The sequence below is a fragment of the Colletotrichum scovillei genome (genome assembly GCF_011075155.1).
Source record: "Colletotrichum scovillei strain TJNH1 chromosome Unknown Contig00010, whole genome shotgun sequence".
NCBI lineage: Eukaryota > Fungi > Ascomycota > Sordariomycetes > Glomerellales > Glomerellaceae > Colletotrichum > Colletotrichum scovillei.
Genome location: NW_023336268.1, coordinates 3,601,354 through 3,628,755, shown reverse-complemented (window position 1 = coordinate 3,628,755; position 27,402 = coordinate 3,601,354). Strand labels below are relative to the sequence as shown.

General features: G+C 51.4%; 9 protein-coding genes across 9 annotated transcripts; 3 read left to right on the top strand and 6 right to left on the bottom strand.

Annotated features, from left to right (window-relative positions):
- Positions 1–564: 564 nt before the first annotated feature.
- On the bottom strand, positions 565–2,509 carry HER10_EVM0006394 (glycosyl hydrolase family 18; the record flags this gene model as incomplete). Its single annotated transcript, XM_035475980.1, has 3 exons — positions 1,897–2,509; positions 1,550–1,842; positions 565–1,487 (listed from the first exon to the last, which is right to left on the bottom strand). The coding sequence occupies exons 1-3, from the start codon at positions 2,016–2,018 to the stop codon at positions 565–567; spliced, it is 1,338 nt and encodes a 445-aa protein (XP_035328089.1). The 5' UTR covers positions 2,019–2,509.
- Positions 2,510–8,819: 6,310 nt separating this feature from the next.
- HER10_EVM0010536 (2OG-Fe(II) oxygenase) lies at positions 8,820–10,219 on the top strand (the record flags this gene model as incomplete). The annotated part of the gene is made up of 3 exons (XM_035479993.1): positions 8,820–9,490; positions 9,564–9,670; positions 9,726–10,219. 3 exons carry the CDS (start codon positions 8,820–8,822, stop codon positions 10,217–10,219), a joined length of 1,272 nt encoding a protein of 423 aa, XP_035328441.1.
- Positions 10,220–10,802: 583 nt separating this feature from the next.
- On the top strand, positions 10,803–11,263 carry HER10_EVM0003057 (uncharacterized protein; the record flags this gene model as incomplete). The annotated part of the gene is made up of 2 exons (XM_035472744.1): positions 10,803–11,006; positions 11,117–11,263. 2 exons carry the CDS (start codon positions 10,803–10,805, stop codon positions 11,261–11,263), a joined length of 351 nt encoding a protein of 116 aa, XP_035327759.1.
- A 221-nt stretch (positions 11,264–11,484) lies between these two features.
- HER10_EVM0002379 (uncharacterized protein) lies at positions 11,485–13,130 on the bottom strand (the record flags this gene model as incomplete). The annotated part of the gene is made up of 7 exons (XM_035472094.1): positions 11,485–11,928; positions 11,989–12,041; positions 12,104–12,168; positions 12,237–12,354; positions 12,415–12,528; positions 12,651–12,906; positions 12,981–13,130. The coding sequence occupies 7 exons, from the start codon at positions 13,128–13,130 to the stop codon at positions 11,485–11,487; spliced, it is 1,200 nt and encodes a 399-aa protein (XP_035327684.1).
- A 2,023-nt stretch (positions 13,131–15,153) lies between these two features.
- On the top strand, positions 15,154–17,036 carry HER10_EVM0004451 (uncharacterized protein; the record flags this gene model as incomplete). The annotated part of the gene is made up of 6 exons (XM_035474095.1): positions 15,154–15,334; positions 15,432–15,604; positions 15,658–15,901; positions 15,979–16,338; positions 16,408–16,574; positions 16,626–17,036. The coding sequence occupies 6 exons, from the start codon at positions 15,154–15,156 to the stop codon at positions 17,034–17,036; spliced, it is 1,536 nt and encodes a 511-aa protein (XP_035327897.1).
- A 161-nt stretch (positions 17,037–17,197) lies between these two features.
- On the bottom strand, positions 17,198–18,786 carry HER10_EVM0008072 (glycosyl hydrolase family 28; the record flags this gene model as incomplete). The annotated part of the gene is made up of 3 exons (XM_035477607.1): positions 18,250–18,786; positions 17,476–18,186; positions 17,198–17,419 (listed from the first exon to the last, which is right to left on the bottom strand). Exons 1-3 carry the CDS (start codon positions 18,604–18,606, stop codon positions 17,198–17,200), a joined length of 1,290 nt encoding a protein of 429 aa, XP_035328229.1. The 5' UTR covers positions 18,607–18,786.
- A 1,296-nt stretch (positions 18,787–20,082) lies between these two features.
- On the bottom strand, positions 20,083–22,422 carry HER10_EVM0001985 (pumilio-family RNA binding repeat domain-containing protein). Its single transcript, XM_035471716.1, has one exon. It carries the CDS (start codon positions 22,247–22,249, stop codon positions 20,090–20,092), a length of 2,160 nt encoding a protein of 719 aa, XP_035327649.1. The 5' UTR covers positions 22,250–22,422; the 3' UTR covers positions 20,083–20,089.
- A 1-nt stretch (position 22,423) lies between these two features.
- On the bottom strand, positions 22,424–24,693 carry HER10_EVM0011860 (uncharacterized protein). The gene is made up of 4 exons (XM_035481276.1): positions 24,437–24,693; positions 24,062–24,352; positions 23,955–23,999; positions 22,424–23,898 (listed from the first exon to the last, which is right to left on the bottom strand). The coding sequence occupies exons 1-4, from the start codon at positions 24,509–24,511 to the stop codon at positions 22,771–22,773; spliced, it is 1,539 nt and encodes a 512-aa protein (XP_035328554.1). The 5' UTR covers positions 24,512–24,693; the 3' UTR covers positions 22,424–22,770.
- Positions 24,694–25,030: 337 nt separating this feature from the next.
- HER10_EVM0000366 (uncharacterized protein) lies at positions 25,031–27,118 on the bottom strand (the record flags this gene model as incomplete). Its single annotated transcript, XM_035470151.1, has 3 exons — positions 25,031–25,243; positions 25,324–26,657; positions 26,719–27,118. 3 exons carry the CDS (start codon positions 27,116–27,118, stop codon positions 25,031–25,033), a joined length of 1,947 nt encoding a protein of 648 aa, XP_035327509.1.
- Between the last annotated feature and the right edge of the window lie 284 nt (positions 27,119–27,402).

The following is a 27,402-nucleotide window of genomic DNA, read 5'->3' as shown; positions in this document are numbered from 1 at the left end:
AAAGCTTTCTGGCCACTGTAAAGTTTCTAAACTTGACTCTTAAATATGACACAAGGATCCTGCAAGCTCCTTTGAGTCTAAAAACCTTTTTCTAATTGAGTTCCATTTCTACCGGGCATCCACGATGTCATGGCTCCACGCATATGCAGTAAGTGATTCCAACGCCTCATGACTGTTAATGAACAGTCACGATCCAGGTCAATGCCACGAACCTGTCGGGAAGTACTGGAGGGTGCTTATGATTTGGATAGGACCCGAGCGAGACACAGGTGGCAGATGTAGAAGTCAGTTTGCTTCAATCTCACTGGCTATTACTCAAGAGATGGCAGATGGCCATATACACTTAGTCCCCCAAGTCAGCTAGATGACCACATGAAGAATTTGCCTGCTTAGTTGGGGTCATGGAGCAAAGGTGGAAAATTCATATTTCGAGGTCACCACAACATTTTGATTAGAAGGACTCGCGAATACAGAAAAGACGAGGTGAGAGAAAAAGTAATGGCTATTGTGGCCTCAATTATGTATGACAGACACGCTTAAATGCTCCAAGCAACACTACATCTCTTAAAACCAAGCCTTGACACCGGCCTGAATGGCCTTGAGGAGGCTGAAGTCGTACGAGTCCTCACCCAAACTCCAAACAGCGACGCCACCCAGGCCACGAGCCTTGGCAATCTCATTGAACTTGCGGGTGACAAGAGCAGGAGTATCCCAAGTCCAGAAGAAAGGACCGGCGGGGTCCCAGTACCACTGGCCACCGCTGACCTCATCGGTCTTGCCGTTGGCCATGGCAGTCTTGAAGGAAGAGAGGGTGGAGGTGCCGTTGCAGATACCGTAGTCGGACTGGCAGCCGTTGCCGCAGTGAGCAGCGGTGGCACCGCAGAATCCGTACTGGGAGCAGCAGTTGCCAGTGGGGCACTTGTAGAAAGTTCCGGCACCGCAGGAAGCATCCGGAGAAGTAGTCAGGTTGGTGGGAGCAGCCTGGAAGTTGGCGGTCTCGAAAGTGACGGCGCCAGACATGCCCGTATCGGTGCCGTCGGCAGCCTCCATGAGCTCGGTGGGGCAGCCGAGACCCTGGGTGCAGTTGTAGCCCTTGGCGGTGGTGAACCACTTGGCGTAGAGAGCAAAGCCAAGGTTGATCTTGGCGGGCTCAACGCCGAGAGCGATGTAAGTGTCGATAGCCTCAAGAGAGCCCTTGATGTCAGTGTGGTGCTTAGTGATATTGTCGCGGCGGTTCATGAGATCGTAGGTCATGACGGTGAAGTGGTCGACAGCGGCGTTGATCTTGGGAGTCTGGTGCTTGGTGAACGCAATCATGTCGCGCTTCAGGCCCGGGGCGGTGACGGAAAGCTCCATCTTGTGGTGCTTCAGCTGAGTCTTGATTGCGGACAGGAGCAGAGGGAAGGTGTTGATCTCCGAAGTCTTCTGGCTGTTGGGCTTCTGGATGTAGTCCGCGCCATTGCCACCGGGATACTCCCAATCGACATCTAAGACCACGTTTAGAGGGTGATCTTAACAAATTCATGGTAAAAGATCATGCTTCACTTACCGACGCAGTCGTATCCAAGCTTGACCGCCGTCTCTGCGACGTTGATGGCATACTTGTGACGGCTCTCGTTGGTGGCAGCCCCAAGACCGAATCCGTCCGTATCGCCCCAACCCCCGATGGCCATGCAGACCTTGGTTCCGTTGTTGAACAGAGCGCGAACCTCGCTCAGGGGCTTAAATGGCTTGTATTCGCCAGCCGGATCGGAAGCGAAAAGGGACGAGTTGGCGAATGCGGTGATTACGTGGGTAACACCCGAGGTTATGGACTTGTCCGGAATTCCTGCGGTGTGGTACCTAATTGGATCTGTTAGAAAACTGTCTTGGATTTCGTGTGATGAAGCAACTTACTGGTCAAAGTACATGACATAACGAGGAGCTGCACCTGTTCCTTCGGTGCAGGTAGTGCCGTCAGAGGCAGCCTGAGCGGCCACGGCGGCCACAGAGGCCAAGCCAAGAGATCGGAACAGCATTATTACTATGGTCTGGTATTATCAAAAGAATGTGGTTCCTCAACGAGTGGTTGAGACGGTCAGGTTAAGCGAGTGACTTGGAGAGGCGTGAAAGCGCTTGGCAAAGAATCTTTAACACATGCGTGAGGAGAGGGAGACGCACCCTCAAATACCTCGACCCCTATCCGAGGGATACGCAACCGGTCTCGTGTTGGCGAAAGTTACACACGGGTAGCGGGTCCTGGTGCACATTACCGCTGCCCACAACCCGGCTGTTTGGGGGAGCAAACTTGGACGTTTGGTTTGCCTAGGTTGATTGCACTCGTAACCAGTGAAAAGGTAGATTAAACGGGCATTTGTTGGGTGGATCACGAGGGGTGATCATTCGCGGGCGGACGCGGTAGTGCGGCACTTCGCGGTGCCAAGTAAGGAGACAAGGCGGGATCGGTTGCGGTCACTGCGAGGCATGGTTGACAGCGGTGGAGAGTTCAATATATCAAGAAAGTATAAACTGGCCGTTTGGTAGAGTCGGAAATTGCGGTTGGACTCGGTCTGCGTTCAGATAGGCTGACTCGCTGGGATGAGCCCGTCCGAAATACAGTCGACTGAATCGCGCGCTCCAGAAAGTGCTGCAGCCAAGATGATTTCCCAGATGGAAAAAGCTTGACCTAAGCACAAGCCTTCCGGGGTTTCCGTCCGAACTCACAGATACCCTGCAAAGTGGTTCGTGCACTTACTTCTGGAATAAACCAGCGCGGCGTTGAAGAATCCAACATTATTTTTTGGCAAAACTACCACCTTGCTCTGCTTCTCACCGTCACTTCGGCCTTTCTAGCCCGGAAAGTTTCAGTGTACGGAGTACATGTGTTTAGTAGCATCAGGCTTTAGCTGGCATTGGAAATAGCTGAGAATAAAGTGAGCAACGCAATTGCTCTTACTTCTTCTTCTAGTAGCCGATTGCCTTGCTTAGGTTAGTTTGTGGCTTAATCCGCTTGAGGCTGGAGCTCAGTGCAGCTGTTCTGACTTTCCTGCACCTTCCACGAGAGAAACAAGCTGGTGGTAAGGTACTTAAGGCAGGCAATAAGATGTAACCATATCGCGTCTGATCATGCAACAGACGGGATCTCTTTTGGGTTTCTTCAATTCACAATTCTTGACTAAAAGATGATCGCGTTTCGCGTTTTTTGAATCATATGAACCGAGCAGAGACGTAAGACAAAGTGGATACCAGTTCATAAGTGCTGGTTGCAACACTGGGCCCTCCTATCTAAAAGCGAGTGAAAAGTGGCTGCACAATTGGATTGCAAAGAAGCATCTGTGGCTCTGGCCTTTATATGCTCCATCCCGGTCTGCTTCATCTGGGTGTTAGGCTTGATCCCAACCTGGCAGAAGGGACAACGAAGTGTGATTGACAAATAGGTCATGATTTGGCGAAGGGTGTTGGTGTATGAAGGGGTGAGAAAGGTGGGAGAGAAGTTCGACGTCCAGATAAAGCCTGGAAAGGAGGTGTCAATGAGCAGAGCTACGGCCGTGAGTTCCCAACCACATGGAGAGAAGCCATAGATGACCCCTTCAGAGGTGGCTTGACCACAAGCTATCTCTAGACCTCCATGACGAACTGTTCCATGTCCCGGCTCGAGTAGAAATTCAAGACCTGTACAATGCCACATATCTCCAGAGAGCTGTTGGCCCTAAGTATTGACAGTAACATCTTCTCAACCAGGATCATGACTGTGCGACATGTCCTTTGCTTAGACTTTTCGATGAGTGTGCACTCCATTACTATTAGCAATAGAACAGTCACCAAACAGGACGCAAACTTAAACCCATCAAGGAGTCCCTGACATACAATGGTATGTATCTTTCACATTCGCTCCTCGTGTACTCGTCTTCTTCTTCCGCTGTCTTTGGGTAAACACAAGCCATTTCCTACCTACTCCACGCATCCATTGCTGCGCCGTAACTCGTAACATAGAAGCTGCCCCGTTTAATTGAAGTTATAGTCGAAGACGATTGTAATGAAGCTTCCTGAATATGCCCTCGTTACAAGTATCGGGAGTTGTGTGGTTGCAACCTGACTGGGAGTAACACTATCCCAAGCACACTTGAACATTTCCTTTGTCGAGGTTCCTTACTATTCTGGAGGCTCAAGTAAGAAATAAAAGTAGTGTTCTGATCAATCGTGAAAACCCTTTGCTGTTTCTTACTACTCTCTATGGTCCCCCCTTTTCTAGACCTTCTGGGTTAGATTTCGGAAAGAATAGTTGTAGCGAACTCCGATAAAAAGCCCATACATACCCATTATTACAATAACAGTCACAATGTGGCCCAGACCACGGTAAGCAATCAATTGTTCTGTATCTCACTAGAATCTCTGAGCGAAACGCAACCTTTGTGTGGTGTTTTGATTGTAAAACTTTCATTGTTCGGTTACACAAGGTACCGTACGATCCGTACTTGGTTACTCTTCAATTTACCACCAAGGATACGTCACGACACAAGGGCAAGGCGCTAGCCCGGCCTCTTTAGTACAGTACCACTCCATATTGATGACAGCGAACTCGTTCAACAGTGAGAGGAGAGCTCTCGGTGATGGATGTAATGAGGGCGGCTTAAGGTTGACGATTAGCTGACTTGGTTGAAGGTTGAGGCAGGTGTCATAGGAAACGATTTTGGCTCGCCGCTCAATAGGGTCACAAATGAACCTTCAGTTCAAGGGTGACATCACACCACCTAGTGTAGTTGTACGCGAAGCAGGGGGAAGGGGATATATCTATGTTCATATAAGCACACATATTAAGTCCGTGGACCTCGGCGCCGCTACACACTTTATATTGCTCCTGGCATACTAAAACTAGGGGGCTAATGTCGCTGCTGTAGTCGTTGAGACTTCGTAATTTCTATGAATGGGTTTCACTGTGAAAAGAACCCACATCAGCTCTTTGTGCTGCTTAATTGACCTATGGAGAAGAGGAGCAGGAAGTGCAAGCCAGCAGAGTCTGGAGAGTGAGTATGTCATAGCTGTCCCGGGCGAACCTTGCGTTAACCAAAGTCCTCAAAGTTGCCGTTGACGGCCCCTTGGCTATTACCGCGATGAGATCGAGAACAACAGGAATGCCAGACTGTCAACGACGGCCTAAGTGAGCATGAGATTAATGTACTTGTTAATTTATGATTGCGTCAAGAACAAATATCATTTTCACCTGAATTAGAATACTCTACCTTGGGATCTCCACATTACGCCCTCGGCCTGGATACTGCTCTATGGAAACAGTCGCATATACCACTTATCAGTGCTCTCAAGGCTTCTGTGGATTGCGATTGCCCACTTCCGGAGTTTCAGTCTATTCAAAATCGTGCGTTGAATTTCAACTTTCTGACACAGAGGGTTACAGTAGGTAAGTATACTTCTCGTTGGTGTTGGCCACTCTTACTTTTCTCATCTCTTTGAAAATCGGAAGAAGATCACCGCCCAGCTCATGGTCTCTGAATCTTCAATTTATTCTGACAATCCCGGGTTTCATTACTAACACCATAGAACATTACTAACACCATAGAATACAATCATGCCAATTCTGGTGCGTGCGGCAAGATTGCAATCCAGAGTATGCTAAGGTCAACGTGGCAGTCACTACAAGAAGCACGAATTTTGTCAAGCAATCGGATCTCGGTATGTCTGTTTTCAGAGCTTTCGGGGGTCAATCAAAGCGTGTGATTTGGGTTCATAGCCTCCACAACAAGTATACCCACTCGCAAGCCTTCGTTTTTCTGGTAAACGTACATGGAAATACTCCTTCGAAAAGTCATTTTCAACTGCATGTGAGCTATTGCCACCATACAAGTACCACTATGAAAGGTCAGCGCCAGAAGAAACCAGGTGGTGCCCGTGAGAGTAGAAGCCAAGTTCTCTCTCATTAGCGCCGAAGTTTAACTTCTCAAATTCTCCACGCTTGAGACTTGTTAGTGATCCTGTCAAAGATGCATCTGAGTCAATCTGCAGTTAATTCCCGAGTGCCGAGTTCAGAAGCCAACGAAGCCAATTGGATTGAAATGTTGTCAAATTTATAAGAGAGCAGCGTCTCTTCTGTCGTGTACCAATCTAAATTTTCACGTTGAATCATGCCCTCATTTCTACATACCAGTATGGAATGTGCTGCTTTGCGAGATAGCCTCCAGAGTTATGGATTCAGGGACGATGGTCAATTTCCGGAGCCTCATGATTAATAGGCTGTTTCAAAGTGACCTACACGGCCAAGTGTCTTTTCGCTCCAACTGGCCAAACTCTCCTTCTCCCTTTGTCAAAATGTAAGTAGAGGTCGGAAAGGGGGCCACCGCGGAAGGAAAATTGTTCGCCATAAAGGTTCATGCCAACAGAATCCTGCTCCTACCTAGCATACTGGCGTTGAAGAATGCCCGGGAATATGTCTTTGTCTTATTGAGAAGAGGGGTAAACATCATTGAGATGTTGCATTCTACTTTGTACGACGAGCGAACTTGCGTTCAAGAATTTGCCGGGTATCCATACTCCCTGGATCGGATTTAACGGCGACTTTTCCGGTTCTGGCGTCTAAAAGGTCTCCGTCAGGACTCCTGACCACCTCTCGCGTTGTAAGTCATACAGGAAGTGTTGCCTCTGACTGCATTTGTCTACTACGTGGCTTCTGCTAGCCATCCGGCTCAAGAGAAACATCGAAATATAAAGTAGCAAGCTGAACATCCAGCAACCTGAGCCATTCTCATTTCATGGGCATACTAGACTTTTATGCCAAATTGGCCGGTGACAAGACATTGCGGACTTGTCATTAGCTAATCCATCTCCGAGCAAACCTTGTGTAACGAGCACATCAAAATCCGCAAAAATCAGATTACTGGCGGAAAACATCTGTCATCTTAAGTCTTGGTCCCAGGGAATCCAAGCTTTTGACGATCCTGAGCGTCTCGCGTAGATTTGGACTGGCATCATCCCTGTTGACAGAACTTCATGGATGGGAACTCGGACTTTGAAGAAAGCCCTGCACCGAGAGACTTTGTGCTTGTGCATACATACCTCCAATGAGGGGCTTGGTGAAGCTATCACATATTATCTGGATACGTTGCAATGTCACATGAGGGAGACTCATTCAGCAGTTATCGTAATTCTGGTCGACCTCCGAGCATATCGGGTTGTTATATTGCGCTGAGACTTGGAAATTCCATTTCAGCAAATCAAAGGAATCAACATGACCCTTTCATGATTGGATCGCCTTTCTTCAAGCTGATCCCTGGAATTATGTTCCTTTGTACACTAGAGTCTATTGTTTTACGGATCATACGGAGATGCATCGATGGAGACAACTTGGCGGCCTCGGCTGTGCCGCACAGTAGTTCCAGAAAAGGCAAGGTTTCCTTCGAAAGGGGTGAAGTTATGAGATCCACGAATCATGGTTTGCGGCCAGCTCCCACTTTAGAACGTCAACGCAGGATGACTAAAGTCCGTGTCCGGGGTAATTGTCCGGAGATGACGGCCTTAGAAAGGGCCTGGCGTCTTGGGGACGGACCAGATGCGAAAGTCGAGGCTTGGACATTTCATAGCCCGGGAGAGAAGAGATCCCGTTATGACTCGCGCCTCTCACTCATCAAAGAACGTTTGAGTCGCTGCCGAGCCTCGACACCGTTAAACCGCTCGTCTGGTAACGCGCGCGAAACTCTCTTGATCCGTAAGCAACCAATCCGGTACCAAAGCATCAGTTAAGGTTTCGTGTCACCTGGGGCGAGCCTCATTTAGCCGTGGGCAGAAAAGAAAGTCTAAACCTACGTGGATCCCATGGAACTTGGAAGATAACCCTTGGCGGCCGAGCAAGAGCAGGCTCCTTGGTAACTTATTGCAGAAGCGGCGAGAGCGGTGAAGTCAACAGTCATTGTTGCAGGAGTGCACAAACCAGTCTGTCCAATCATTCTGTACACGCTACCCTGGACTTACGACTCAATGCAACCAAAGCTTTGATCACAATTTGTCTGTATCGCACAAGTTCACGAGAACTTGATTGGCTTATATTTTTTTTTTTTTGGTAAAGTTGTCAAATCATTCTGATGGACTTCAGACTTGGCAATCGTCTCTTTGATTAGTTGAAGAGGGGCCTTACTTATTGCACTTTTTTTCCTTTGTCAGTCTTCAGGACCGGTTTAAAAGGACAACGAAGCCCTAGTTGCTGAAGCTAGCTGCCGGTGGGCTTCTTGGCATCTATCGAAGATACAGGCCATCGTGGAGATGCCCAATTGCGAAATTGCAAGGGACATTGCGGAATCTGATGTTCTTGACTCGACAACTCCTACCGGCTACTTAGTGGGCCTTCTGGAGACCTCGACACGGGTTCCACCTCTATTCCGCCGAAGACATTGTGCCCCAACCCATGAAGATGCCAAGCATCGTTGATAGCTTTCTGGGCGTCTGCGGGATACACCAGCTAAAACGGAAAGTCGATGCCGACCAGGCATGGCTTGATACCTCCTGAGGTCTGAAGCACCGCCCCTCTGTTGCTAAATGGAATAGATTTAAGTTCAAGTATATGATATGAACGAGACCTCGTCAATACCGAAGGAAACTTAAACTTGTTTCTGTAGTCCTCAAGACAACGAAAACGTGCCTCCGGCATGTGAATTGCAACCCAATGGCGTTTGGCAGAAGTTATGATGAGGCTCAGGGAGCGAAGTGCCAAATATAAAGAGAGCAGAAGTAAGCTGTAAAGATCGAGAACTTCAAGTCTTTCACCACTCCTCTCTCAGCATATTGCCTTTCACCAAATCTTCTTGGAAATAATTTGTATTTGGAGCTTCATTACAAGTATGTCAGCCATCACGAAGTCTTTGAGCGCACTCGCTCGCCGCGGCGCGCGAAAGTCAGCCCTTGGCCACCACAGTCGTGACTTGGCAACCGTCACAGACCACAACGTCGCGCGGATGGCTGCCACAATGCCTCCGGGGCACAAAGCCACAGTAGCTCAGCTTGAGACGTTCACACTTCCTGGGCGTGTCACAGGTAGCCCTGGAGATCGCGCCATGGGAAAAGCTTTAGTTGATGCCTGGCGCCGAGATGGTATCCTCCAAGTCTCTATGAACGACAAGCAGCAGCATATCTTCAACGAAGCCACAGCCTCAAGCAAGGCATTCTTTGCTAAACCCCATGACGAAAAGGCTGCATGTGTTGACTCTCAGAGCTACTCGGGTTACATCGCCTCCGGTGAGGAAATTACCGATGGCATCGCTGACTACTCCGAGATCTTCACTGTCACTAAAGACTTGGATCTTGCTGAACCCCGCGTTCGCGCAAAGTGGCCCTGCCACGGCCCGGCCCCGTGGCCCGACTACGAAATGAAACAGCCTATGACTACATACATGGACTACCTTGGAGAAAGTGGAGAGAAGTTGCTCCAGCTTGCTGAGTTGGGCTTGAATGTCCCCGCCGGCTCCCTCACAAATCTGACTCAGGACGGATGGCATCACATGCGTATTCTCAGGTAAGTCACAGTCGCAGTCGCAGTAGTAGTCAAATCTTCTCAGATACCTGTCAACTAACACCTATTCTACTAGATTCCCTCCCACCCACAACACAAACGGCAAGGGCAAGGCTGGACGTGGTATTGGCTCCCACACGGACTATGGCCTGTTGGTTATTGCTGCTCAAGATGATGTTGGCGGTAAGTCGAGGTCATGAGCGAGTCTCACTTAGCGGAAACTAACACATAGATGCAGGCCTCTTCATCCGTCCTCCCTATGACGGTGAGCACTACGCAAACTGGGAAAAGAGCTCAGCTGGAATGGCGGAGGAGGACGACCGCTGGCACTACGTACCCCCTGTTCCCAACGTCTTCACAGTCTTCCCCGGTGATATCATGCAGTACATCACCAACTCCTACCTGCCCTCTACTCCCCATAAGGTCGGCTTGAACACTCGCGATCGTTTCGCCTTCGCCTACTTTCATGAGCCCAGCTTTCAGGCTGTTGCCAAGCCTCTGCCAGGCTATGATGTCGGCCAGTCTCCCAAGGAGGGGATCCACTACGGCAGTCACTTTACCAACATGTTCCTGAGGAACTACCCTGAGAGAATCACCACTAAGAGAATGCATGCGGAGAATCGCCTTGCCCTCCTCGAGAAGGAGGAGCTCCGAGCCCACTCTTCTCAATCGAATAACGCGGGTAGAGTTATTACAAATGCTGGACAGCAGACTCAACAGGCTTCTTTGTAAGCTAAGGATACTCAATAAACAAGCGACACAGAATTGTCTTGGATTTACTGGCCTGACGGTGTAAAAAGAAAGCGAGGGGGGGAATATCAAATTGATCAGGACTCCTTTAAACAGAATTTCATTAGATCATTAGACAAAACTTCTGGTAACAGATAACGAAAAGTTTGACAACAACTCTACGGTTTGGATTACTCTCGAAATCATCTTCTAGCGTTGTCCCTTTGTGTCAATTGTTAATAGTAGTCGAGCTGATAACCCGCCTCTGGACTCAAAACAGCCCGGTCTTCGGCGCATTGTCACCCTAATTATCCAAGTACCGAGAGTATCGTGTTCTGTAAAGTTGTTTTCGATGATAAACTCTCTGTTGTCCTGTTCAAAATTTTGCTTCAACAAGATGACACAAGCTTAAAAGGTAAAATTAGGTTGGATGTCATATATGACAATATCTTATGGCATGCTTTTGACCAATCAGGCATCCTCATCCGAACCTCGCTCTCCACAACAACTCAAGAGCCAGCCCACACCACCACACTTGAACTTGTCATCTCTCACCATCTTCAGCGCTACGATCGAGCAATCCGACATGGCAGCAACAGCAATTCGATTTGTATCAGGTACCAAGAAGTCCCCCTTGGGTACCCTATATCTACAATGTCATGTAAAACCTGGCGCTTCCCGAGTTCGTGAGGGGGTCGCTGCCGTCACAGATACGACCGTCGAGCTATGCGTTTCAGCGCAGGCGAAGGAAGGCGAAGCTAATAAAGCTGTCGTAAAATTGCTCAGTGGGGTATGTATACTTGTCTAGTTCATTTTCCGCTCTGAAGCATCTCCGAATTGAGCGGCAGGAGCCCATGATTTGCGGTTTTCCCTAGTTACTAGTTGCTAACTCGAGTTCAGGTTTTGGGCATCCCCAAATCAGACCTCACAATTACCCAAGGGCTCAAGTCAAGAGACAAAACTGTCGCAGTGGGCAACATTCAAGATGGAGAATCGAGTATGGCTAAAATCAGGGAGCAGCTTGAGAAGGCCGTGGAAGATGATTGATGAGGATACATAAAATGGCGTGAAAATAATTGTGACAGCGGGCCGTTTGTCCAACAGCGAGAAGCATCAAATAAGTCTGTGGAATATGCTTCAGTGTGGCTAGAAGAACGAGTTATAGAGCTTCTGGTCCAATGTTGCTCAATGAAATACAGGACAAGGTCCATTGTTTAGCCAGCTGCTGCACCATGCCCTCTTCCCATTTATACATATTCCAGCATAACTTATGACCGATCAACGTTGTAAGTCTCTGTCACGAGTATGCCTCCAAGTCTGGGTTCTTGTTCGCCATGTCTCTCATAGTCACGTCCCTCCGTCTGCCTGATTTGGCTTTTCCGGAACTCCTCTCCCAAAATCTCTTCATCCGAAGTGTTATCCATCGGTATGTCTCCTCTGCTGACTTGCGTGCGCGTGGAAGATCCTTTGATACCAAGCGCAGCATCCTTAAAGCTTAGATCATCAGTGTCCGACTTGTTGGTGGTGTCTGTCTTGCTCTGAGGCAGAGGGCGACCGCCTCCGCCAACCATTCCGCCGCCAATCGTGCGGAGAGGGACCGAAGAGGACCGTTCTTCGTTTTGTTTTTGGTATCCCGAGCTAGCATTCTCGGACGTGAATCGATAAAAGAGACGCTTGTAGAGCGGACGGCATACGGGGATGCCGACACAGATCTGCGACGGTCAGTTTCTGTAAGGTGATAGGAGTCTCGGTGGTTGCATTGTAGGAATTACCATTGTAATAGCCATCTCAGCAGCTGACCAAACAATCAAACCCACACTGTCTCCTGTTGAGGATGGGTTAGCATTCATTGCAATTGTGGAGGTTAGGTGTTTGAGGTAGATGTACTCAAGTAGTTCTCCGTATAGAGGCCCTCTACTTCGACGGTACGCTTGATACCTGCTGCCGCGGCACTATTCGATTGGAAGGTTAGCCATATGCAGTCCTGAGTGGTGCAGAGAGGAGAGGCTGGTCAACGCACAAAAGTCCGAAGCTCATACTCGCCGCGATAGTGATCTTGTCGCGTTTTGGCATCTGTAGCTTCCAGATGAACACCCAAGGAAATATGGCGAAGAACGTGTCAACAAGAATTGTAGACACTGAAGGTGCGGTCAGCCTGTGTTGACTCTTCATATTGTCTCGGCAGAGATGTAGCTCACCACATAGAATGTACGAAGTCGGCCTCATATCAATGGGGCAGTATCCTCCCTCGATTCTGCGATCGTACACGTAGTCAAAGGGCACGCATGACAGCCAAAAACAAAGGACCTGTGCTATTGGATTCAAATGTTAGCGGGATTGGAGAACTGGGCAGTGGGAAATCTTTGTTCGAGGGACATCCAAAGCTGAGACTATTGGCACAGACATGAGCAGTAAAGCCATTAGTTTCACTTACCAATAGAGGCGAGTCCCACAAGGACCATTGCTGTCCAGATAGCTACCTTGTGCCATCCGAGTGTAACTATTCGTAGCAGGAAAAAGCCCATGGACCACTTCGCAATGGCCATCCCCACAATGGCGAATCCTTGGCCAATGCATTCAAACAGAGTGGCACGAACTACTTCCTCTATGTTCCCGATCTCGTCCGGTGTTTGTCCGAAACCATGGTTGGCTGCTAAATGCGTGAAAATGTTGAAGATAACAAGAAAAACCTGATGCGTCAAATGTCAGTCTTGGGCTGAATAAAGCCTATGGCGAGCCATGCGCGAAGAGAATGTGAACTTGCAAACGCGGCGATGTAGATTTGGTCATCGAGTCCATATGATGAGAGGCACACTACGCGCGTATAAACACGTAGAAGAAGAAATAGAAAAACGAGTCCCGTCATAGACCACATGACAGGCAGAGCCCACAAGGCCTCACCGTCCATCGCCATGGTTTAGATTAGCGACGAAGTCAGAACGATTGCCTAAGTCTCTAGAAACAGAGTGAACTCTGTCGGGGAAGCCGAGTTGTGAATGGCCTCGACCTTGGTGATGGGGTTGATAGCTTGCAGAGTATGTTCAGTACGGAGAGGGCACAACTTTCATCAGCTGGAAACCTTTGGCAATAAGTTCGGTCCATAGCTCGGGGAGATGCTCCAGATAGATGTCTACAAAGATCTGCAGGGGATTAGCCGACGGTGATCACTTCACAGTCCAACAGTTGGTCAATTCAACTCCACATAGCTGATTTGAGAGATACAGCATATCCAAATATTCTCTCTCACAGTACTTTAGGGGCACTAGGGTACACGCAATGTCCCCGAGGTTTAATGGCTGGTAAGTATCAACCAACACTGCCAGCCATGTGTTCCAACACAAGACCGGAGACGCTTGTTCGACTCTGCTGGTGTCCAGGACTTGTGACCCTGCCGCATGTTCCTACAACCGGTCTCTGGCAAACACACAAGGGTGTTGATTTTCTGTCACCAGGGGCCTTGTTCGCCAAGGTAGAAGGAGGTCCTTGGTGCATTTCCGTCATCCCAAGGGCCCAGATGTCGTTTTCCTTCTGCGATGAAATTTTCGCGGTGGATCTGGGGAATCTAATTGTACAGATACATCTTGAGGGTTTCAGATGAGGAAAACACAGCTTTGCTCCATAAGTGTTTCTGTAAGACATCACACAGTGCTGGTCTAGATCATCAATAAAAAAACGGAGTTAGCGACGTCTAAACACCAGACGTCCTTCAGTCTATGTCGCCATTAGTAGCATGAGACATTCAAGCGAAGCCGCGTAGACTCTCGTGTTGGTTGTTCCCTGTGAAATCATCCTAGTCTTAGACGAGCTCGGCGGAGGGGCAATATCTCTCGTTTACAATCAAATCCACTGGGTTGGTTGGTATTTTGTCCCCTGGCTCTGCTCGTGAACCAACACGTTCTCCAGCAAACTGCGTTTAGGCTCCACAATCTAGATCCCTACTAAAAAAGCAACCGAGCTTCTCAAGCGAACCGGAGCCGACCAATTTCCATCCCGGTATAAAAAGATACCCACTGGAGAACCAGGTCCCCGGTTGGCCAAGTCCAAAAGATCCGCCAAGTTTGCTCAAAAGTCGCGGAATCAGCCTCCCGTTCACCCGTCGCCACGCCCGTTAGAACTCACACGTCAGTTGTAATGTTATGTTCTGAATTCTGGAGTCTAGATTGAGTATAGATCCTCGAGAAGGCCCTGGCCGTTGCCAAGATTTTGGCCATGGCCAATCATAGCCCTTCTATTGGTGTATTGTGCGTTCAATCGTTGCTATGCAGTTATGCATGAGTGGGATGGTCAAACGTAACACCACGCTGCTACCCGTACAGGCGACCTGTCATTGAATGTACACCGTTCACCATCCTGACTAATAGTAGTCTGATGCAAGAAGTATCAACTGGTAGGTCAGCAACACGAACGCTGAGATCATTGTTGCGGTCGATTTTGGGGAAGAAAATTAATGGGACACTTGGGTGGCTGGGTTTGAGAACGTGCCCAGCCTCGGAGACCTGAGCTCATTTCATCACATGTAAGAAGCCCAACTCTCCTCACAGGCATGGAGCAAAGGTGCTTGCCAGCAATCGTACCATTGCATCTCGACCCAACATCAGACAGCTGTACGGCGGCATGGCCCCTCCGCCAAGAGCAAGGGTCCCCGCATATCATTTCTACAAAGTTGCAGATAAGTCGGATGGGATGACACAGGGAAACATGGAGCGTTGCACTTGCAACCAACAGCTTACTGCGGATCTATCTCTACGCAGGGTAGGTATCACAAACATTCGGTGTCGCTGCCTCCCTCGTCGTTTCTGCCGACCCGCTTATAGAACCCGAGGGCACATTGATTCTCAATGCCCTGACTGTCATTTGTTCCTCTCTTTCTTCAATCATACCACATACCGGGCCCTCTCGACTCTTGTTCGTGCTTACAACAGCTCTCACTAATTGCTATGGATTCTCTGCCTTCGTCTACTAACGGGACATCGTCCTCGTGGGAGTCCGTCTTGACGAATGCTCAATCCCATAAGGCGAGCATCGTGTTGCTCACTCCTACCATCGGCATCGTTCTCTGGTTCTTCGCCTCCTGGCAGATTTCTTCACTGAAAAGATATCCTGGTCCTTTTCTAGCAGGTCAGTCCAGTCATAAAGTTTCTTACCCACAGACTTCTGTCAATCCTCAGAACAGAAGAGACTATCTGTGCTGCGAATGATACTTACCTTGCCCTAGGATGGACCAACCTATGGCGACTTTGGCAAGTCATCTCAGCCGACTATGCCCCTCGAATGAAGAAGCTCCATGAGAAGTACGGACCCGTAGTACGACTGGGCCCGAATCTTCTAGACATTGACATACCAGAGTTGGTCAAGGTCATCTATAGCACCGACGGAAAATGGACAAAGGTGGGTTCACCAAACGACTTCCAGAACCCTCAAAACTAACCAATCGTTTCCAGTCAAACTTTTACCAGAACAGCAGCTCAATAATCAATGGCAAGATCACATATCACATGTTCAGCGAAGTCGACAATGTCGAGCACGCCAGATTGAAGAGGCCGGTGGTCCGACACTACTCCGTCCCCAGCGTGCTGGCAATGGAGCCACACATGGATCAGGTCATTGACGAGTTTTGCGATCATCTCCAAAGCCGATTCGTCGACACTGGCAAGAAATGCGACTTTGGTGACTGGTTAGCATACTGTAAGTACAACTGCCATGGCACCTTTCTTGGACCTACTACCTAGTCAAGTGCCCTTTCTCTGACCTTTGGATTGCAGACGCATGGGACTTCCTTGGCTACGTCACATTCAGCAAGAAGTTTGGCTACATGGACGCAGGCCGCGACTTTGACGGCACTTTAGCCATCGGGGACCAGTCGATCGATTACCTGGGTCTCTGCGGTCAGATGCCGTGGATGGACTACTGGCTCGACAAGAACCCGGTCTATCCTCTCGGCCCACCAAATATCTCCAACGTAACCAGAATCGCCGTTGAGAACATGACTGAGCGCCTCAAAGGCGAAGATACAAACTTTACGCCCGAGAAGCCGGACTTCCTGCAGTATTTCATCGATTCCAAGGGAACGCATCCTGAGATCGTCAATGAGGGTACAATCATTGGGTATCTCCTGTTGAACTGTGAGTTCTACACTTATACCGTCTGTCAAGATCGTGCTTGGTGGGAGCACGGCTAACAAAAGATCGTAGTAATCGCCGGAGCCGACACAACCGCCATCACGATGCGTGCCCTCTTCTACTATTGCCTCAAGAACCCCCGCATCTGGAAGCGCCTCGAAGCCGAAGTCATAGCCAACATCCCCAGCGACAAGCCGGCATCCCACTCCGCCGCCCGCGCCCTCCCCTACCTCGAAGCAGTCTGCCGCGAAACGACCCGCTATCACCCAGCCGTGTCCATGACGATGGAGCGCATCGTCCCCGAGGGCGGCCTCGCGCTCCCCGACGGCTCCGTCGTGCCCGGCGGGTCCCTCGTCGGCATGAACCCGTACATTGTGGGCCGCAACAAGAGTGTCTACGGGGAGGACGCCGACGAGTTTCGGCCCGAGCGCTGGCTGCGGCAGGAGGCTGAGGGCGAGGACGCCTATAAGCTCCGGATGAGGCAGTGGAACGCGGCGGATATCACGTTTGGCGGGGGGTCACGTATTTGTCTTGGAAGGAACTTGAGTCAGATGGAGGTGTACAAGGTTGTGCCGTCGCTGATTTCGAGATTCGAGATTGAACTCGTGGATCCGAATGAGAAATGGTGGACGAGCTCGCGGTGGTTTTACAGGACGAAGGGAGTTGTCTGTCACTTGAAGCGCAGAACCGCAAAGGCATGAGGCGGTATTGCAGTGGAGGCAGTAACGTACTGGAGGCTGTCAAATGAACGTGGGCGAATATCACACCCATCTTTCGCACAGGAGAGAGGGTTGAAACATTGGTCAGTGTACGTTGAAGGTTGATTACTATTACTATGCTATAACACACACGCAAACTCCACTCATGCGGTGGGCGCGAATGTTCCGTTGGCGCACTCGAAGCCGAGGTTGGGGTTCAGCGTCGGCATCGCGTTCATGCAGATGAGCTTGGGGGCGCCACAGCTCTGGGGGTGGATCTTGATGTCTCTAGTCTGGAAGTTCTTGCAAGACGTCTGGGTGTTGCACTCGATGATGACGGCCTCGGTGTGGGTGAGGTTGGGGAGTCCAGCGTTGTACCAGCAAGGCTATGTCCCATTATCAGCATTCATTCACTCCTCAAAATTGTGTGTCAAAGACTTACGTTTGTGGTGCAGGATCCGTCACCGGGGTTGTTGGTGTTGATGCTGCCAGAGAAGTGCTCCCAGGTGAAGTCCTCCATCATGACGGACGAGTTGTTGGGCCTGTCGCCGCCGGCACTGGCCTGGTTGAAGTAGGTCTGGGTGACAAAGATGGGGAAGGTAACGTTGTCGAGGCGGATGTTGCTCCAGGTAATGTTCTTCGCCAACCCTTGCCCACCAATCCAGCTCTTGAAGCGCGCGGCATACAACCCGCCGTGGACATCCACGTCCTCGAAGCGGATGTTCTTCACATCAGCCACAGAGGCGACCTTGGAGCCCAGCGAGCCGACGCTCATACCGTGGGTCTCGAAGCCAATGGTGGCGTGCTTGAAGAGGACGTTGTTGGCGCCGTCGTTGATGGCGATGGCGTCGTCGCCGTTGAAGATGTTGCTGTTGGTGATGGTTACGTCCGTGGCGCCGACGTCGAAGCCGTCCGTGTTGAAGGGGAAGCTGCTGGTCTCGGAGCGGGCGTCGATGACGGTGTCGGAGATTGTGATGTTCTTGCCCTTGATGGAGAAGTTCCAGCCGATGGGCTTGAGGGACTTCATGTTCTTCATGACGCCGTTGGTGATGCTGAACTGCATGAGATGAGGCCGATTGGGCGTGCCGGCCTCGCCGGGCTTGTTGGCGTCCCACCAGGCTTGTCCATGGGACTTGATCCATCCGGCGTGAGGCTGTAGAAGGGTATTGTGAGTATTAATGAGCTTTTGTCAGGGTATCACAATCAGAAAACATACATCAGTCGAGGCGATCCATTGGACGTTGGTGCCGCCGATTTGGAACCAGGTGAGCGTGCCGCCCTTGGCAGAAACAAGAGCCTGAACGGTGGGGATGTCCTCGGGCAGAGTAATGTTGCCGTTGACGGTGATGACGACGTTGGAAAGCTTGGTGGCGACAATGGGCTCGTAGGCCTTGTACTCGACGCCCTCACGGAAGATGATCTCGGCATCGCTAGCGCACTTGGTGAACGCCTCGGCGATGGCAGCCGCGTCCGATGTCGCATTGCTGGAGGGCGAAATAACGCATTTCGTCGTCTGCGCGAGCGCGGGGGCCGCGAGAGAGAGTGCCACTGGCAGCAGGTTGCGGTACAGCATGTCGGCGGCGAGGAATGTAGAGACCGTGGGTTGACGTTGAGAGAGAGGGTGAGCAGCTCAATAGCGACTCAAGCTATCACGGCGGCCAAGCCGGGTTGTTATAAAACATCTCAAAGCTTCGCCCCCGAGTCGTGGGACCCTCTCATAATGAGGGGTCCACAATGAAGAGGAAGGGTGACATCGGTCTCCCGGGTCAGAGCATATCGAAAAATGTACACCCGCAGATTTTCCTGGGAATTTTTTTGAGTTGGGTTGGGATTTCCGGGATGGTGGTGGTTTTTTGCGGAGATGAGACTAGTATCAGGTAAGGAGAGGCCGAATCTTAACGGCTTACTGACGTTGGTCCCTGTGGGCAGAAGCAGCCTCAATTGCGGAGGGGAGAGGGGAGTGTAGGAGTCAGGGGGTCCCAAAAAGGGGATAGGCAAACGAACGCGAGTTCAGACGATCCACCGTTGAGGGTGATTGGATGGAAAATTATTCCCCGTTTCCTCGAGTGACCTTGCAAGTTGCGCTATGGAATTGAGTCCTTGCAAGCTGCAGAAAGAGATCATCCGCACGTGTTGGAACTTGGTCCTGTTGGTATTAGTTATCCCCGCGCGTGGACTTGCGCTTGATTAGGACCAGGGCCGGATGTGCGGCACACTACCCTGCGGCTCTTTTCCTCATATTCTGTGAGTTGAAGACTTGGCGGAGGATCGGGAACAGAGGCGTCATCAGTTGTGAAAAGACATTAAGATGATCGCTGGCAGAATTTGTAGCTGGTCTTATAAATAATATTGCTGGTCAATCTGCGTGGTGCGACAAGTCATATCAAAGACACAGCCCTACACACCTTGTCAATCTAAGACAGGGTGAATTAATCAAACCTTGTGCCATCTCAATGAGCAATTTCCGGCTAGGCTTTGGGACGCAGTCTATATTCTGAATTTGAGCTTGCATGGGTGCCACGAGATCTCAGATGAGCAGCACTGCAGTTGAATCTGTCAGCGGCCAGCGAGTAGACCGGGCTTAGTTACATGCCGTTGTCACTTTATCGGTCTGATATTTGGAAACTCAATGATACAGACCGCAAATGGTCGTTCACCAAGACTCGGTTTTGGGGTTCCTAACCTTCTCGTTAAACTCTTTAGGACCAAAGATAAAAATCTCCGGTTGAACAGACTGTATACGTGTGTTTCATCCAACAGACTTGTCGTCGTGGGCATCGAAGAAGCCAAGCCGGAACCCCGTCTAGATCGACAGATTGAGAAGGCCGGGCCCGGCTCGGCAGTCTCGGCGCCCCGCTCTTTCCCGAATGGTCGAAGCAGCCCCGGTGCTCCTTTGGCATCCGATATCGAGAACAGCGTCTTCGTTTCCTATCAACATAGCTTGATACATACTAGGGGCGTACAGGACAAGTCATGCTTTGAGGTTTAGGCAGTTCAATATTTTGGATTACAATCAATGAATGATTTGGTGCCGGGTATCATACATATGCCACGTCTCACTCTTCCTGCTGCTCCTCCGCCTGAACCTTCTCCCTCACTGGAGCGGCTGCTGGTCTCGGCTGAAGCCCCTTTTGCTGATCCAACTTCCTCCTCTCCCACGGCTTCAACTTGGTCTCCTCGGCCGGCCCATCCACTTCCTTGGCCCACTTGACCCAGTCGGACCGCCTCGTCTTCCACATGTCACCCTTCCACGTGCGCCAGACGCTGCGGCCCATCCACGAGTCGCGCAGGGCCCTCTCGTGCTCCGCCAGGGCACCGATGATGGTCTGCTTGACGTGGAACGGGATCGAGCGGTCCGTGCCGCGGGAGGGCACCTCGATGATGGCGAGAACGACGTTGTGGCCGAACTGCGACTGGGCGAGCTCTGCCGCGTGCGGGGCGAGCGCACCGACAAGCGCCTTGTGGAAGAACTCGTTTTGGGGGGCGGCCGGGGTGGCGAGGGCTGTCGTCAGGACGGTCATTGATGCCATTGACGTGGTTGCGAGCTTGACGAGGAGGTCTGGGGGCGTGGCGAGGAGGGATTTCTGGGCGACCTTGACGGGGTTGCCGGAGGTCTTGAGCATGGCTGTCACGAGTTGACAGCCGTGGTTGGCGACGGCAGTCTTGTTCTGCGGGCCATCCTGCTGGAACTTCTTGTCCTCGGCGGCGGGCTCTTCCTCGATGAGATGGCACAGCTTCGGCACCACGTCCCTTGGGTTGGAGCCGAGGGCGTCAGTGAGAGCCCTCGTGAGCGCGCTCTTCTCCTCGTACGCGCCACGGGCCTCGCAGCGCTCAAAGAGGGTCTTGAGCACGTTGTACCGAGCCTTGGACACCAAGAGGGGCACGGCGGGGATGATCTTCTTGACGGCCTCGACGAGATCGTCCTTGCTGGCACGGTTCAGAACGCGGAGGGCGGGATACGAGGCAATGTCGTTGCGGACGTAGGTTGCGATGCGCTCGCCGAAGAAGTTGCGAGAGAGCGCCTTGAAGATCTTGCCGGGGCAGTTTGTGAGGAGCGTTTCGAGGAGGCGAGATCCGATCTGGTCGTACACCATACTGTTGACAAAGTCTGCAGCCTGGGATGACTCGTCGCTCAGAGATTGAGGTGCGTCAGGCAACAGCCTGTACAGCAGGGTGTCCTTTGTTGATGCTGCGGATTCCTTGTCGCTCTTGTGGTTGAGGGAAATGTCGAGCTCGAGCAGGAGCTGGAGGAGAGGGTTACCCGTGGGGTGCTTGGCGAGCACGCGCAGCGCGGTAAAGTCCATGCCGGAGACAGCGTCCTGGATGATCTTCTTGGTGGCCATGGTGAAGGATTCGGGAACGGCCCTCAGTTGGTGGGTGAGTTCGTCTGCGGTCGCTGTGGCTCCCTGGACGGAAATATACTCCTTCTTCTTGCTCTTCAGCATCGACTTGGTAGCTGCGTCGTCCAGTGGTCTTCCGGACAGAACAACTAGGAGCACGCGCAGGGTATGGGACCCGAATCTGTCCGTCAGGAGGAATCCCATGTGCTGTTCGAACTCATCAAGGGTCATAAGGAAGAGGTCCTCCATGGTGTTCTCAGGCGTCGGCTCGCCGTCCTCCTCAGTATCCATCTCGTCGTCCGCCTTAGATTCCGGCACGATACCTCCCAACTCTTGTGTCACAACGAGTGCCGATTCGAGGAATAGCTTCTCGCAGCAGTGACTGGCAAATCGATGCTGTACCAGGGACAGGAAATGAGTAGCAAAAGCGTTGAAAATCTGCTTCTTCTGTCTTGTGTTCGAAAGAATAATGAGGCGCTCCATGAGTCGTGAAAGCGATTGGCTGCTGGCCAACTTCAATTCCTTGCCCCGCGCTTCCTTGTACACATTCTGCAGGAAGACGTCGCGCTCCTCGGACGAGGGAAACTGGTTCAATTCGAGCAGCTCATCGGCGCGACGGAAGTATTCCTGTTCCTCGTCGGCGAGCATTCCGAAGAATTCCACCTCGGGCCCATTGCCACGGAACGACTGCTCCTGCTCGTTGGCCGCATCGTCGAAGGCGGGCTGTTGTTCGCCATCCTGTTCCTCATCCTCGACCCGCCTGCGCTTCGACGACCGTTCCTCTTTGTTCGCCTCGTAATTCTCTTCGTTTACCTCCCTCCTCTTCTTCTTTCGCTCGTCGCGAATCGCTTGACGTTTCGTTCTCGGCTTCGGCATTGTGATCGAGTGCTGGAGGTTGCAAGGCGAAAGGTATTTTGCTGGGGAATGGGGCGAGTTCGTCGTACCGAACACTAGAGAGACGAGTACCTCAAGAAAAAAAAAACTTTTGGGCTCCTTTATCTAATCTCTTATCTTATCTGTGATCACCCCACCACCCACTCCTATGTACCTTACCGCTGTCCCTCATCCAGGCCCATCATCCATGCTCCCCTAGAAATATCTCCTCCGTCTTCCCTCTGGGATTACTTCAGTTCTTCTCATCCCTTGACCAAATTTCATGCCTCAAAGATGATTTCTACCTCTGCTCACTTACAAGATCTCTTCTCATTTCATTTTCTGTCATCCAAATTTGTCTCGGCCACAGGTGGCGCCATCAACGCCCGAACACGTCGCGCACGCAGCATCTCGTCTGTGGACCTTCTGCTGGCATTGGTTCGGCAGAGTCTATCATCTGGGACATCATTCTTCGATGTCTTTATATCTAAATCGCACCATTTTGCCACATGATTCTCTAACACTTACGCCGCAATCTCCTTGCCTACTTCTTCCAGCGCCTTGACCAAGCCATCAACAGTTCCCTGGAGGGTCTGACAGTTGACGACAACCCGGAAGAAGCTACCTCGTTCCCCAGGAGCATAGTCGATCATGAAGCCGCGCTGTATCAGCTTATGGACCATTTCGCTGGTCCGTCTCGTGTTCGCCTCGGGTTCCTCGGCAAGCTGGCCGTTTGGCGCATAGTAGAAGCAGACCTGCAAGCAAGGCGGCGGGTTCGACGAGACCAGGACAAAGTTGTCGCTCTTCTGCACCAATGTCGCGAGGTGTTCCGCCAGGGAAAACGCATGGTCAATCTGCTTCTCGAAGCCGCCGGCGCCGTAGTAGATCCAGGCCAGCGCCAGCTTCAGACTGTCGCCCCTGCGACCGCACTGGAGGGTTAGGTCTGCCAGATCCCATACGTCCTCGGTCTCGTCCACGTTGTGGAACAAGTACCCCGCGGGCAATGTGTTGGCCTTGTGGAAGACCTTCTCGTCCGGCGTGAGCAAGAACGAGCACGTCACGGGTACGTTCATCATCTTGTGCGGGTTGACGGTCAACGAGTCGGCCAGATGGGAGCCCTTAAGCTTAGCCTTTTGCTTCTCCGAGAAGATGGCGGACCCTCCCCAGCTGGCGTCGATGTGGAACCACAAGCCAAACTCGTTACAGATGCTCGAAATCTCCTCAAAGGGGTCGTAGGAGCCCATGACCGTCGTTCCGGCAGTCGAGTTGACGTACAGAGGCGTCTTGCCCTCCGCCTTGGCGCGGACGACGAGCTCGCGGAGGGCTTCGGGGATCATGCGTCCGGCGGTGTCGATGGGCACGGCCCACACGCTCGACGCGCCGAGGCCGCAGGCCAGGGCGCTCTTTTCGACAGAGTAATGGCCGTGGGCGCTGGTGAAGATGACAAAGTCGTGGGAGCCGTTGCCGGATGCCTTTGTCTCTGGGTAGAGGGCGCTCCGCGCCACCACGAGGGAGGTCAGGTTGGAGGCGCTACCGCCCTGGCAGGTGACGCCGCCGGCGCGAGGGCCGTTGAAGCCGAACAGGTTTGCAAACTTTCGCGCCGTGATCTTTTCGATGATGCTCAGTGCGGGTGAGACTTGGTAGACGTGGAGCTTGGTTTACTTAGCAAAGACAACTTGCCGCAAGAGAAGGGGGCAGGTGAACTTACATTTGTGTTCAGGACAGATAGAACGAGATCGGAGACGACGCCAACCTATGAAAAGTCAGAGCTCTATCCAAGGCCCCGCGCTTCTACTAAAAGGGTTGCGAACATACCGGAGTATTGCTTGCATACAACTTATCCATGAAGCCTTGGTCCCAGGTGTTGACGCTGTACTTAAGAATCTTTTGCATGACATCGAGCAAGCCATCCTTACCGAGCCCATCGCCCTCGGGAAGAGAGAGCTTTAGCTTTTCGACCAATGCCTCGGGCTTCTGGGTGTCGACCAAGACATTGCTGGGAACGCCTTCAATGTCGACGGATGTGTAGCCGTTCGCCTTTTGGCCGGCTGCCTCATCGGCTGCTCTGATGTACGGCACGATCAGACCCTTGACGGCATCGAGCAGCTATTGAACAGGGAGCAGGCAGGTCAGCCGGGATGTCTGGGGAGCATAGCGCACCCAACCTAGCTTATATGCTGAGAAACTTACATCCTCTACTTCCTCGGCTCTCTTGAGCGTCTGTGGGACTGCGTGGTGCCCATTTGTGCCGTTGGTACCGTTCATCGTTGTTGTGCTGAGAGATTGAAACTTCCCTTTCACCGGAAGTCCAAGAAAGTTTCGAAAATTCTTTCAAAATGCCAGAAGTTCAGGCAGTTAAGGTTTCGTCAAAAATACCGCTCAAACTGGACAGAACGGAATGGATTATCGGTATAACCAGGTCTTCGAATCGCTTTGCTCGGTCCACTCTATGTTTCTCCAACGTCGTCTCCAACCAGAATGAGTAATAACGTTTTGGAGAAATTCTTCAACAGCCGGCGTTTGTTCCCCGATGACGGCACATCGGAGCAAAGTGGCGCGAGCCCACCTTTACCCACCCGGCTGGGGAACTAGCCGCACTCGCCGAGTCTGTGCCATGTACGGCATGACAAGGATCTAGTTTTTGGAGGTTGATAGATCGAGTGGCGGGGTTAACAGCGTCTCCGCGATCACGTTTCCAAATTTAACGTAGACGAGGAGCCAATTTCTAAGGAATGTCTGTATTTGGATGTACCCCCAACATATTCAAAGTCCTCGATATTCCACTCAAAAGTCAGACGCAGCATCTAAGTTCTGCTGCACACGCATACCGCTGGGCAGATTGTCCTTGACCGCATCCTTGATCACCTCACCGCCAGTCCTCATAGCCTGAATGATGCCAGCCGCAGGCATGGGAACGCCGACCTTGTGCAAAATGTCTGTTTGCTCTGCGATTACATCAATGCGGGACTGAAGGCCGTTGGAGATTTCCTGCTGCTTCTAAAATGAGAAAGATGTCAATGTTAGTGATGTTCATTAACGCAGAAAGTCCCTCAGCCCGAAAAGACACAAGGACTCACCTGAGCAACAAGTTCATTTATAGCCTTATGAGCAGCATCTGTGAAGTTATTGAGCTCGTCGCGCTTAAGAGCGATCTCTTCAGCGGTTTTTGCGACCTTGCTTAGTTTCGTAAGAAGGTCAAGGCCCGGGTTGATGTATTTGGCGTGCACATTGGTATACATCTGGCAGGTCATCTGTAGAAGATCAAAGTATGCTTTGATCTGCAGAGTCGACATGTAGATGGTCTCGATGTCGAGATCATTAAGCTTCAGCATGCCCTTCTGAGACGCCTCCTCACCGATAGCGGTGGCGTCAGTGTCAAAGTTCTTCACCTTGGTATCAATGATGACCTTGACCATGGTAGAAAGAGCGTTAAAGAAGGTAGTCAGCTTGCTGATCTGCACCTTAAGCTCAACCAGAATGGCGATGCATTCAATCAAGATCTCTTTGACGCGCTCAAGGGCTTTTCCAGTAATCTCGATGCCCTTAAGTTTAGTCCGAATCCCAGTCAGCCTCTTCTGAACTTCCGCGGCAGCTGCTACAGCATTAGTATAGTTGGTCTGGGCAGTCTCGAGGGCCCTTTGATTAAGGGCAAGTTTCTCGGTGGTCATGCTAAGGGCGGCAGTGACGGCACTGTTGTCCTTCTTGTCCACGGAGATATTATTCAACTTTGGTGCATTCGAGGAGGATCCAGGGAACGACTTTGCTGTAGCTTCAAGCTTTGTGACGGCAAGCTTCGCCTTGGTGATGGCATCTTGCCACTTCTTAATGGAGGCCGGGTCAGTCTTGGCGGAAGTAAAACTTTGCTGATTGGCGACCTCCTTCTTGATATCCTCGACGATAGCAATACTGGAGTCAAAGACAGCGGTCAGCTCAACGCTAGGTTGACCCGTACCCAGCTTTGCAGACTTCTGTTGCATCTCGAGGTTGGTGAGGAGCCATGTCAGGCCCTCGGTACCGGCTCCGTTCCTAGACGCCTGATCCTTGAACTTTGACCAGTCGGGGGTATTGCCCTCGCCAGCAGTAAGATAAGTTAAGAGCGTGGTGATGAAGGGGGCAAGTAGAGGAGCTGCGACATAGGCAGGGTCGGTCTCAGGAGTTGCGTCGTTGAACTGGAGGGTTGCGCCCCCAGGCTGAACGCCTTGATGGCCACCGAGAAGAGCCCGGGCAATGGGCGGTGCACCCGCAGCGTTGAGCGCACCCTGGCGACCAATTTGAGTCGGCCCATTTACAAGTCCATTGACTCCAGTCATGGGATTTGCGGCACTGATGATGGCAGGCAGTGCCTGGGCAATAAGCACGGGTCCTGCCGAAGTAATAGAGGTCAGAGCACCGATAGCGCAGGTCTCCCAAGCTACGAAAAGACTTTATTAGCGATGTATGCCATTGTAATAGGTGAGATCAAGTTGAGTTACCAGATGGTACAGCGTCGTTGGCGGTTTGAAACGCCTTCTCCTGCTTCTGGAGCGACTCCTTCATCTCTTCAGAAGCCTTGTCGGCCCTCTCGAGTTCCTTGTTTGTGTAACTTGCCTCAATCTCGGCCCGTAACATAGCGCTTAGATTCGTTTGAGACTGCTTCTCAGTCTTCCCGTGTTCCTGAACAGAGGCCTGGTGGAACTCAGAAACAGCTAGAAGCCATTTATCAAAGGCCTTTTCGGTGTCCTGGGCGTAGTTGAGGCAAAAGTTGGACAGCCTTCGCAACTTTACAAGCTCGTTCGTTAAGTTGCGCTGAGTGTCTGGGAGACCCTGGATGGCCCTGATAGTGCGAGTGATGGTCTCTATGATCTCGGAAGACTGGCTAGCAATGGATGACATGTTGCTTCCCGCAACGCGAAATGCCTTGTCACCCTCGCCGGCAACAAACACCAGACACGCTCTGAGGGTTGGATCTTGGGCGACACTGGAAAGATTTAGGTTACTGTCCCCTCGGAATGCCTGGAGAACTAATGAGGGGGAACCGCAGATACTTGAATCCCCCAACTGGGACAGAGTCTTTCAGGCTAATCCCTGCGGCATCGGGTGAGGCCGCGGCAACATGGCAGGAACCAATTAATGTAATGGCAGTTGGAGCTGCAGAAAGAAGCTCATTCCAGTTGTAT

Coding starts and splice junctions, on each gene's coding strand:
- HER10_EVM0001985 (XM_035471716.1), bottom strand. CDS start 22,249: ATGCCGAAGCCGAGAACGAAACGTCAAGCGATTCGCGACGAGCGAAAG.
- HER10_EVM0011860 (XM_035481276.1), bottom strand. CDS start 24,511: ATGAACGGTACCAACGGCACAAATGGGCACCACGCAGTCCCACAGACG. Junction 24,353..24,436: donor GAGCCGAGGAAGTAGAGGAT/GTAAGTTTCTCA, acceptor CCTGTTCAATAG/CTGCTCGATGCCGTCAAGGG. Junction 23,899..23,954: donor TATCTGTCCTGAACACAAAT/GTAAGTTCACCT, acceptor AAGTAAACCAAG/CTCCACGTCTACCAAGTCTC.